General features: G+C 43.7%; 1 protein-coding gene across 1 annotated transcript in view; it reads left to right on the top strand.

Annotated features, from left to right (window-relative positions):
* LOC135913231 (uncharacterized) overlaps nucleotides 1-12,231 on the top strand; it is a 41,420-nt gene that overhangs the window by 24,260 nt on the left and 4,929 nt on the right. The window contains exons 4-5 of the mRNA XM_065445838.1: nucleotides 7,587-7,625; nucleotides 8,908-8,958. Of these exons, the coding sequence (XP_065301910.1) occupies nucleotides 7,587-7,625; nucleotides 8,908-8,958 (90 nt within the window). The remainder of the gene's footprint in view (nucleotides 1-7,586; nucleotides 7,626-8,907; nucleotides 8,959-12,231) is intronic.

Below are 12,231 nucleotides of genomic sequence, written 5' to 3'. Positions count from 1 at the left end.
TTCAACAACTAAAATAAGGGCTAGTATGCTTCGCATCCTGGGCTTAACCTTAGCTAAGCCACAGCCATTTTTTTCAAAAACACCGGGCGTGGCACTCCAGTGGTCATGCCAGAGACCAATGCACTTTTTCTTATTGATTTCACTACCGCTTTTCTCGCAAAACCTTTCAGTAATTCTTAATAATGCGCTAACACTCTCCTTATCTTCAGCAAACAGGGCAACGTCATCGGCATAAGCAAGAACACTTATTTCACAGGACTGTATCTTAAAACCCCTGATTTCTGTACTATTAACTATTTTTCTACAGAACGGCTCCAAAAATAAAGCAAAAAGTAAAGGACTTAACGGACAACCCTGTCGAACAGAAGGGAGTACTTGTATGCGTTGTGAGAGTTCACCATTAACAATTAAATTGGTACATGAGCTTTGATATGCCATTTTGATGCCTTTACATATGACGTAACCAAGTCCTACATAATTAATTAATAAAAAGAGAACACTATGTGGTACCATGTCAAAAGCCTTAGCTAGATCTATTTGCAGCATCGCTACCTTGAGGAGAGTGCTATCGCAGTATTCTAAAATGCTTCTGGCTGTATGAATATTTGCAAATATTTTCCTACCGCTGATGCCGCATGTCTGATGCGGCCCAACTAACTTCCGTATAACTCCCTGCAGCCTTGCTACAAGAACTTTCATGAAAACCTTGTTGACGGAAATTTGCGGATAATTTGCCATGTCAAAGCCGAGAAGCAGTTTGTTTCGCAGAGCTACGTCTCATACAGACATGGTTGATGCGCTATCGCCCAGCAACTAAAACTCACGCCTGTACCAGGAATAAAAAGTTGCTGTCCGTATTCAGCAGTATGCTTGGAAGTGCCACGCCATCGATTTTCACTTGCGATTGCTATTTTAACTACCCGCGCCGAGATCGCTCCCCACCGAAGCTTAGGCCTAGCGTATCCGCCGAGTCCGTCCTCTGGGCGTGTCTAGGCGCAGGAATCAAGAAATCTAACAAAGATAAATCACTCTATATGTCAGCTTTCGCATCGATGTTCTTAAATAAACATTTTTTTCATGTCTACAGTGCCAGCATAAGAAGCGATGACCGCAGATGTGACGCGTCATAAACACAGGTATGTGTGTTATCGCCGAAGGCTCCCAGCACTAGCCCGCGCTTCTCTGACGAAGATCTATGACTAGACAGGCGTCTTGACTGAAAGGCATCACTGCACTAAGGAAACGGTGCATATCCTTTGCGTGAAGAACAAGAAATGGCAATCGAAATCGGCAGTAACAGGCCATACACCGTCGCGGGTCGGCGGTTCATTTAGGACTTTTTTTCCAAGTAAACACAGCAATCGCAAGTGAAAATCGATGGTGTGGCACTTCGAAGCATACTGCTGAATACGGACAGCAACTTTTTCTTTCTGGTACAGGCGTCAGCTTTAGTTGCTGGGAGATAGCGCATCAACCATGTCTGCACGAGACGTAGCTCTGCGAAAGAAACTGCTTCTCGGCTTTGACATGGCAAATTATCTGCGAATTTCCGACTGGTGGCATGGCGTAGGGGTAAAGTGGCGGGCTTGAGATCTGTAGGTCGGACGCTCGAATGCTTGTCGGAGCAGTTTCAATTTGTACGTCTCTTTTTCTTTTTTTTATTGCACTAAAGCGCTATTTCTTGCTTTCTGTATTCAAAAAAATATATGCGGTGTCCAGGCACCGCATATTTAACGCGCTAGAGCTGTTTTTCGCACGAGTAGCCAGTGCCTCCCAGTACGCCGCGCCTTCCCAGCGCCTTCCCAGCGCCCCAGCGTCCAGCGCGCAGCACTGGGCCCATAATCCGGCGCACTGGGTCCCAGTGGCACTGGTTTTTGCAATAGGGATGGGCAGGACATGTAATGAGGAGGGAAGATAACCGATGGTCATTAAGGGTTACGGACTGGATTCCAAAGGAAGGGAAGCGTAGCAGGGGACGGCAGAAAGTTAGGTGGGTGGATGAGATTAAGAAGTTTTGCAGGGACAACATGGCTGCAATTAGTACGTAATCGGGGTAGTTGGAGAAGTACAGGAGAGGTCTTTGCCCTGCATTGGGCGTAATCAGGATGATGATGATGATGACGATGATGATGACGTTGATGATGATGATGAATGGCACACCTGCTGGTTATGGAAGCGCTCCGTCGATTACGGCTTAACCTGCCTTGGCGCCACTTACATCCTATTTACTGCATGCACCAGGCGGGTTTTGACAAAGCAGCCACAACATACACTCGTGGGGTTTCGTGTGCTTTTGACAAGCGAATAATAGATGCGGAAGTGCGATGCCCCAGAGGTTGTAAGGCACAAGCTCAGCACGCGTTAGCACTTTAAAGGGTGGCAGCTCCACCTCGCCCCCCCACCCCCACCCCCACCGCCCAACAAGACACAATGAAAATTTCGCCATAAATTCTTGTTGAAAACAAGCTGCAAGAGTGAAGTTCTGAGGCAACAAAGAAAATACAACTAGATTTGCGCAAAATACGAATTGGTAGACAATCGGTAGAGGTACTGAAGTCAGCGCGATCAACAGGGATTTGACCCGTTATATTTTGTAAATAAAGCAAATGACGAAACTTGTTATCTCACCCACGTTTTGCCCGATGTAAGTGGACTTCCATCTACATTTTTTTTTCAAAAATTGTAACCGGAGTATTTATTTCCCTACTTTTCTTTTGAAAATGTGTTTTTGTAGAAAACTTGTTTATTTAACTATTTAACATTTAGGAAAAAGATATTTTGCATAAGTGTTGCAAAGAACGTTCTATATTTGACACTTTTTCAAGTATCTGTATGAAAAAGACAACGCGCCAAGATGCACCAAAGTTAAAGATTTTGTCTGATTTGAGTCGTGTTTGAATTTTTTTTTGCATTTTCTTTTTCTTTTGTGGAGAGCATAAAAAGAAGGCATGGAACTAATTTACTGTAAAACGTATTAAAACGAACAGAAGTGCATTCCGAGACAATGTTTTAGGTTGCCTTTAATTCGGCCGTGAAAGCAGAAAATATTATGGCAAGCAATTTGTTTTTAACGTGCTTCCTAACTTTTCGGAAATAAAATTTTTGGTTTCGTGCAGTTTCAATATTCTCACATGACAAACGAAAACGAGACAAAAAATATCAAGCGGACATGCATGTTTGACATCTCGGGAAATCACCCTTCACTGCATGCTTACAAGTATGCAAGCTATTAGGCTGGGTAGGCTTAGGTGGGAGAGTCAATTGCGAATACCTCAACAACCTTCAGTTTGCAGATGACGTTGTACTGTTTAGCAATACTGGATGTGATATTCTACAATGGTTGACGATTTTAAACGAGAAAGTGCGAGAGTGGGGTTGAAGATTAATATGCAGAAGGCAAAAGTAATATTGAATAGACTGGCACGGAAGTAATAACTGATGATTGCCAGTTGGCATCCAAAGTCTCGGTAGAACTGTTTGTCTAGGTCTATTACTGACAGGGAACCCTACTCATGAAAGGAAATTTACAGAAGAATAACAATGGCTTGGAGTCCATACAGCATGTATTACGAAATCCTGACTAGGATCCACTTACGAGAACTTACCACTGTCGTCGAAAAGAAAAGTGTACGATCATTGCCTTCTACCGGTGCTAACATACGGGGCAGAAACTTGGATGTTAAGAAAGAAGCTAGAGAACAAGTTAAGGACCGTGCACGGAAGGAGGCAACGAAAAATACTCGGAATAACGTTAAGAAACAAGAAGAGAGCGGTGTGGATAAGAGAGTAAATGGAGACAACCGATATTTCAGTTCACAAAAAGAATATATGAAGCTGGGAAGGATATGTTATGCGCTGGTTAGATAAGCGGTTGACCATTATGGTAACGGAATGAGTGCCAAGAGAAGGGAAGCACAGTCGAGGGCAGCAGTAAATTATCTACGATTATGAAATTATAAATTTGCCGGCGGAAGTTGGAATCAGCTAGCGCAAGACAGGAGTAATTGAAGATCGCTGGGAGATGCTCTCGTCCTGCAGTAAGCATAAAAATAGGCTACTGATTATTATTATTATTATTATTATTATTATTATTATTATTATTATTATTATTATTATTATTATTATTATTATTATTATTATTATTAAAAGAAAATGTATGGTATTTTAGGGGTGGCGTGCAGCAAAACTGTAACCGTATTCCTTTAGTGATGCCTAAACAAATATTGCGATACTCTTGTATTTTACCATTTTCTTAGGTGAAACAGTTATAAAGTTTGCCGATAGTCCTTAAAGAATTAAAGCTGATAGCAATTATACATAGGCAAGTAATTTGGACTATGTTATGCGTGATGTGTGCCGATGGTTTGAAGCGCACAGGTTAATTCCTGCATTTGTAGAAATTTCTTTGTGCATGTTTTCGAGAGATTAACAAGCTTATTCTTTACTAACATCGCAAGAAGCTTCGTCAATTACCTAAATGAATTCTACGTGCCACAATAATGATATTTTAACACAAAAGAGGCATTTTATGCCCAATGCCTGGGCGAAGCTTGAATACCGGCCGTGAGTTACAGTATTTGCTACATATTTCTTACTCAAATGCACGTTCACGTGGCACATTTGGTCTCGAGCGCGCATCCCTCATTCCAGACGTGAAGCGCGAGCCCCCGTCCAATCGTGTATATTGAAACTCTGCTGGGATGCTGCAAGTGGACACTACGAGACCGCGCGGGACCTCCAGTCCGGACACGCCTCCGACGACTAGCTCCCCTGCGCGGATCCGAGAGCCATCCATTAGAAACGAGGCTACTCTGTGTCTCCCTTTGAGGAGAGCCGGTACACGGCACACTAACCAGTATGTTCTAGGCACATGCGTACACTCACAAGATGACGTGGGCGCCGTTCTGCCTTTGAGAAGAGGGTAAGACGTGTGATGGCCTCGCATATGCGAAACCCGAAAGGGAAAATCGAAAAAATATGTAATACCACTAGCTGACTTATAAACCTGACGTACATTTACTAGTTATTGCTGTGGAAAGTAAGACGTCATTTATTTTTTATGTGATAAACCCGCGCAAAAAAAAAAAGTCGACGGCCTGCGCGGCACACTAAGCACCGTCGGAGCGTGGGCCTCCATTTTCGGCACCAGGCACTACAGCGTCTTCGCGGCAAAGTCTCTTCGCGTATTTTTGACGAGAATGACATCAACTGTCCGCCTTGCGTCGACGGCGTGCTGCTGCTTGTGCCGAGGCTTGTCCTGCTCCCTGCACGGCTGTCTGCTGAGCGCGATGTGTCCTCGGTGCAGCCGCGCGCGTAGCTCTAGTATTCGCTTCTTCAGCAGCGGTTCGTAACTTGCGAGGAGGCGCCATAACATGTACGGAAGAGTAAACACAGGTATATAGACAAGGCGGCGCTCATTTGACATCCCTTGACCCGTGGCACGGTACGTTACGGATGATTATGATAATGATTGTTTATTGGCATCCCCTTCGAAACGGGGTGTTGACAAATAAGTCACCTAGCCGGCTTGCGTCAATCAGGTCCAGCTACATGCATCATGCAACTGCTATGTGCAAGCGCTACTTCTCGGGACACCTGGTGGAGTATAACGGAACTGCAATGCAAAGTTTGTACGTATCGACGCAACGCGACGCCCATGTCCCATCGTGTGTTAATGGCACGGTAAGATGCCAATGATGATGATGACGATTTAATGGCATTCTCCTTGATACAAAAAGTCTCGTAGCCTGCTTGAATTAATGAGGTAGGTCACAAATGTTGTTCATTGGATAAATATTTGTACATCTCCATAATCTTCTTTATTTTCCGCAAGAATTCTCTATACACCTTTGCAACTGATACATGGCTTGCCACCTGGCATAATAATATGAAAATGCAATGCATAGGGCGCAGATATACACTCTACACGGAGCGTATTTCACACCTCAAGGCAAGTTGCACGACAAGATGCTAACTATAATGATGATGATGATTTATTGGCATCCCCTTTGAAACATGGCGGTGATAATTTCGCCTAGCCTGCTTGATTTATTAAGGTACACAATTGTACGTTATACTGCTCTAGCATTCTTGCATACATCCCCTTAAACTTATTTTCCTACCTCAAACCTTAACTGCCCTGTACCCCCACCTGTGCATGTGCTACATGGTGTTCTACCTTCTGTAATAAAATGCAACTACATGCCAAATGCGTACGGATCGACGCCATGCGGTGCGCATGTCACATCGCGTGCCTCCTTGCGCGCTAGAACATACTTATGGGGCATTTTTTGCGCTGCATCCTAGCAAGCGCTGGCGTGGCTTCTTCTTTGAGAAGAAAAATGAAAAGCCGCTTCGAACCTCCCTGTTCAGAATGTGCTCTGCTGAAAACAGCATCGGCCCTAGGCCGAGAATTTCTTGAAACGCCTACCGTTACCAGCAATTACAAGATCGTTCTTCCGCGTTTGCCATCGGGAAACATCGTTTTCAACTCCGTGTTCCTAAACACTGACCTCGCTGGTCGGCTGTACCACACCCCAGATTTTCGTGATGCTCCGCTCTCGATGCTGTTGAGCCAGCCTTCGACGAACTCGCATAAAGAAGAAACGAAATACCCAAGCAGTTATCCCTCGCGTAGGCCCGCATGGGTGGCTGATTGACAGGTGGTGCAACCACACCTGAGCATGCGCAGATAAGTTTTGTGTCTACTTTCGTTGCCGCCACAGTGCGCCCTTCAATCGGAACTTCAATCGGAACTTCAAATAAAGGAACTTGTTTAATGAAGTAGGAAGTAGGGGCACGTTGTGCAATGTGTAGGCAAAGTTTAAAGTGTGGTGAATATTTACAGCCTTTGCAGTAAATTGCGTATGGAGACGACCTGGAGCGTTACACGTGGTTTTAAGAAGAATGCAGAATTTATTCCGGTGCCCTAGGAGAAATATGAACGCAACCAAGATCAAGTTTACGAAAACTTGGAGGGGGGAAGTGGGGGAAGGCACACTATGGCCATTTTTTTTGCGTTGAAGAATGTGTAGGGATGAATAACTGCCATGCCAAATTTTCTTGAGTGCTCTAACACGTTTGCTGTGGGCAAGGTTTCAAACGGAACAATCGCATACGGGCAACGTTATCAAGTATGTGATTTAATTAGAAGCATCTGAATCTCTCAATGAAACTGCTCGAAAGAAACGTCTTCACTGGAAATTGTATTGTGATTTTGAAAAGTCACATATGTCTGCTGTCCTTTTTTTTACCACTTTAGCTAACGTCTGATGAGACACCCTGTATTTATTAATGTAGCCTTGCAGAAAAGGCAACTCGGTAACATCGAACGGCTCCAGTTTGGACGGTCGCCATCGCAATTACAGATGCCATTCACTTTCCAGCAAATCGTCCAATTGATGGTAACTTCTTGCAGTGCATGATATATTACAGTACTTCTAGCGTTCGGGTATTTCGACCCGTAAGCATGAAATGCCACTAATATTTTTTTTATTCACGACTTTCAATATTTCAGTAAAGGCCGAAAGTCGATGCCGAGTCGGAAAAGTCTACTAATGCCAATTGCCCTGTCCATTTTCTTACAGTATTACAACTGCTTTTTCAAGCAGCAGGCCTTAATAATGGTGAGTATAACTGACTTATATGAATCGATCCGGGAGCTGCGAATCAAGCTTCTCTCGAGTTTCCTTTTTCCGGAAACTACTTTACATGAAGCAGGGATGAAGGGTGGTCGAACAAGACATCTCGCCCGACACCACAGCTTCAGCATGAGGCCTTCATGAGGTCATCAGGACAGTAGCTGCTTCTGCTGCCCTGACGAAGACAATTCCCCATGTCAGAGCATTGGTTCCAGCGACATTCTTTGCTTTACCGCTGTTCATCACTTGAAGTCTAGCATTACCAGGAAATCTCTTGTTTTGGTTATCTTACGTCATGTGGTCATAAAGATATGCGGTACCAGACAAATAACACGTGGTTTCGTCGTGGCGAAACCACGTGTTCAAAATATTGGAGAATCTCGGATACCCTTATTCTTCTCGCTTATGGCGTGAGCTGTTTCTGAAGTCGGAATTGCGACTAACATACTCCTCAGTTCAAAGTACAAATTATGTTGCATTGAAACTTCGTTGTGAGACGACAACGTTCTCTAATGTGAACAAATGTATGCAACAAGAAAAATGCGAGTGGCAGGATATTATTTGCCAAAAATAGCGTGCGTAGTGATTTTAAATAGAATATGCATAAAGCATCAGTGTTGAAATGTGATTTGAGTTGTGCATGTTTCTTTCTTCTAAGATCAGCTAACTTGGATTGATATACAGCGCTTAATGAAGTACAGTTTGTAGAAACTGTAGAGACGTGTAGTCGTATTGCTTTTTGCTGAATCGTGCACTAAGCAATCGCATAACCGTCAATGCCCGCTAGCATAGCGTCGATGTTTTTTTAGCAATCGATGCTTTCGTTGGCATTAAATTATAAGCTTAGCAGGGTCATTACCATCCTACGTTGACTGCATATTATTAGACAATATAAGTTTTAACATTGTGTCCATCGAGGTGTTGTATTTTGCCTAGCAATATAGTTCAATAGCTGAAAAAGCAAATGGTGTGTTTTAGAAGGCATTAAAAAAGCCGATTATGGGGGCATAGCAGCTTAGAATTAGTCGGAAAGTTGAATCGAAACACCACGTGCGTTACATGCCAGTTTCCTCTGCGCAGAACTACTGACATTTTATCTCTGAGATGCGTCATAAGTTGCAGAGCTCCGTGGTTATGGCTAGACTTGCCGCCATAGATGTTGAATTTGCCTGATTAGTGCAGTGAGCAAAGCAATGCTTGTGTGAAACGCATCTGTGAGCTCTATTGGTTTTCATCTCCTAAATGTTGGTATGCTCTGCCGTTTCAGCACAACGTTAATGCCACAGCTGAAGAACACGTCAAGCTGAAAACTTTATGGGTCGGTATACCTTTTGACTTGTACGTTCTTTGACGTACCGTCTCAGTGCTCTAGTGCAAGAAATGCAATTGCTACCATTATAATTCCCTGTAAAGAATGCTTTTCTTTGTTACTGAAAGAATCAGTAAGCCTAAGTGAAATAACGCGGTGCCCGAATCGTAGACGAAAGTAGCGATCAATCTGCTCAGCGTTAGCAAAGTCCTTGTGAACATTCGCACGACACTGGTAACAAAGTTTCTTTATTTATATTTACTTCCGGACGCATTTCCTGCCTTTCCCATATATGTTACAATGAGTTTCTCTTTCCTACATCATGGATTCCTTCCCTGGATTGCAAGCGATGACACGTTTCTTAATGGGGTGTCCATCATTTACTTACGGTGTAATCCTTCCGCCTCTTCTTGTAGCCTTTAACGTAATACATAACTGAACTCTCTCTGACACATGAGCAGCATATTTGTAACCTTATTTACAAACACACTACATCTAAATCATTAGATCTATGCCAGGCCATATATTTCTCTGCAAACTACAAGCAAAGTTTGGGCAGCCACAGCACACATATGAGAGATTTACTTTGTGCTTCGAATCACGATACTGGTTTTTAGGGTATCGGAAAATTCAGGTTCTCTGTTTAGTTGGGACGTTTCGGGAAAGTATATACACTGAAAATGCTTACGAAAAACCACTAGTGCAGGAAGCACGACAGCGCCTCTTGCTCTCTCTTTAACATAAATTGGCTGGCGTTCACGCTGTCTAAATTACACTCTACACTATTAAGGATAGCTTAAAGATTTACCTTTTGCACTCTTACATCGGAAACGGCGGTAAAGTGACAAAATATGTTATAAACATAAGGTCAGTCGAATCGGCACTCATTATATAGAAATTGGTTTTCTCTCGAGATTGCCGAAGCAAGAGAAAGTAACATAAAACTTCTTTTTTGGGGGGCGGGGGGAGCGTAGCTTCTGATGGCCTGGTCTACGGCGAGCTTCGGCGGCGGCCGTAGCGTAACCGAGCGGATGAGCACAACAGCGAAAAATGAAAGCGTGAACCCGTCGTTCTGGCGTCGGGCGGACCCGCCGGATCGCTCCATGCGTACCCGTATCTGGTCTCAGCCAGACCGCCCGTTTCGTATTATGGTGTGCTCGCGTCATCTCTGGCGTGCGCTTGTTCAATTTCCTTGGTTTGGTCTCCTTCGTGCTTCTTTAACTTGTCATGGTTTGCGACTGGTTTGTAGCCTGATTCTATGCGCTACGCGAATTGTGTAATACTATCTGGGAGCCAAGTGGCACCAGCGATTACACTGGCACCTTCCACGGGTCATGTATAAAAGCCACGAGCTTGACCCGCATATCAGATTTTCTACGATTGCTGACTCTGCTACATGTGGCTCTCAAATTCTTTGCCTCAATGTACCGCGAAATGCATACGCGTATAGACCTGCTCTCAACTTTCGCAATAGGGAGTATGATAATCCTGGGTGAGTTTTTTTCTAGTTATTATCAATAACTTTTTACAGCTTGAGAAAGGTTCACCAGTACCTAGTTCTTAGTTAAAGGTTTATTTTGGTCCTAGTGATAGTGTACGCTAGACAGACAAACCGGCTTGCAAATTGAAATTAATTCAGATGGGATAGTGTCCTGATACAAGTGCAGAATTTCGGCACTCAACTGTTTATTGAGTGATACAGGTTCTAATTGCCGTGTATAGATGTTACAAACTTTTTTTCACTACCCACGTGTATCTTTAGGTATTACCTGTGAATCAAAGTATTCACATAAACTTCACGACAGACTGAGAGAAGTTCTCAAATCGGTCGGCCGGCCAGCTGCTCTGAAAGAAATGGCACCAGAGACTTCGCGTTTCCTTGCCGTCATTGATTCCAGCTGACCGCTAAGCACAGGCTTGACAAATGTGCTTAGCTATCACTACGTATTAGAGCTGCCTCTGCTTACAAAGATATCGCCGGGCCCTTTGTGCACACGCTAGACACACATCCCTAATAAACAACAAAACAGCGTCATCGCCTGTCACCCGGCCTAAGAACAAAATCCTTGAAAGCTTTCTGAAATGCTCCGAACAGTTATCCTGGCCTCTATTTGCGTCCCAACTCTTTTGTTAACAAGGCCGCACCGAGGCAAATACAGCAATCGAGCCTTTTTGGTCCTTAACTTTCCCATTGGACACCATTGTTGCCCATCGCTTTCAACTCTTTTATTCTAGATACAAGGTCATCGTTCTATATATTGCGAATAAAAATAATGCCATATGCGTGCCGAATTCCGTGCAAGGAAAAACCACCTATGTATGGCCTGCACATTTCAATTTGTTGGATCTTAGATGCTAGAAAAACTGCTGGTAAAAGTTTGCGCGAGGTAATAATCGAAAAATGTTCATAGTTCAAGGGCGCACAAATGTTCAGAGTATAGATGCTCAGATGACAGTACATGTGATTATATTTGAGGCTCTGCACTATCACATCGGCTCATGTAGTTGGCGTTAACGTTCACATATATTTCATGAGCGCCAAATCTTCACGTTCTACAGGTGAGTATAGTGTTTTGGGTAGCAAAAAATGTTCTCTGGCATGGGAGAATCAGTGGAAAGCCAGATTGTTCTATAGCAACAAAGCCACCATTGAACTTTGCTTGGGGGCATCTGTCCCGTGGATCCTGGCTGTCGATGAGGCTTGGATGCGGATGGTTGGTCTTCGTCATAGCACTTCAACATATTGATGTGAGCAGGATGCGTTGTTGGGCAAGTTGGTTCATTGTAATTGGGAACATTGGTTGCACTTACTAGACAATCACATGAAAGAAGCGCCTGTCTGTCCTGTCTTCTTTCATGTGATTGTCTAGTAAGCGCAACCAATGTTCCCAATTATATTGATGTGGAAGAGCTTTATGAAGCTACCTACTTCCAACCAGTAATCCGGGTCGATCTTTTTCCCAACTACGTGGTATGGATCTTTCCAATGAAAAGCAGAGTGTTGTTTTTCACTGGGAACAGGATCAATAGTATTTCCGACGTCTTGTTGTCGGAGTGTGGAACCTCTCTCAATATACTCCTTCTGCATGTCTTGATCTCGCAAGTGGTTGTGATGCACTAGTTTCATCGTTCGTTCGAGACATTGCCTCAGCTTCACCACGTAGGTGTATATAGTCTCGATCTGGTCACTAAAGTCTAGTTTGTTCTAAAATTCTTTTAGAACAGTGAGCGGTCCTAGCACGTGCCTTCCGTGCATCAACTCGACTGGCGAGAAGACGAGAC

This window comes from Dermacentor albipictus, chromosome 5 (genome assembly GCF_038994185.2).
Source record: "Dermacentor albipictus isolate Rhodes 1998 colony chromosome 5, USDA_Dalb.pri_finalv2, whole genome shotgun sequence".
In the NCBI taxonomy this organism is placed as follows: domain Eukaryota; kingdom Metazoa; phylum Arthropoda; class Arachnida; order Ixodida; family Ixodidae; genus Dermacentor; species Dermacentor albipictus.
Note: the sequence above shows the minus strand (reverse complement) of the source record. Positions and strands in the feature narration are given on the sequence as shown.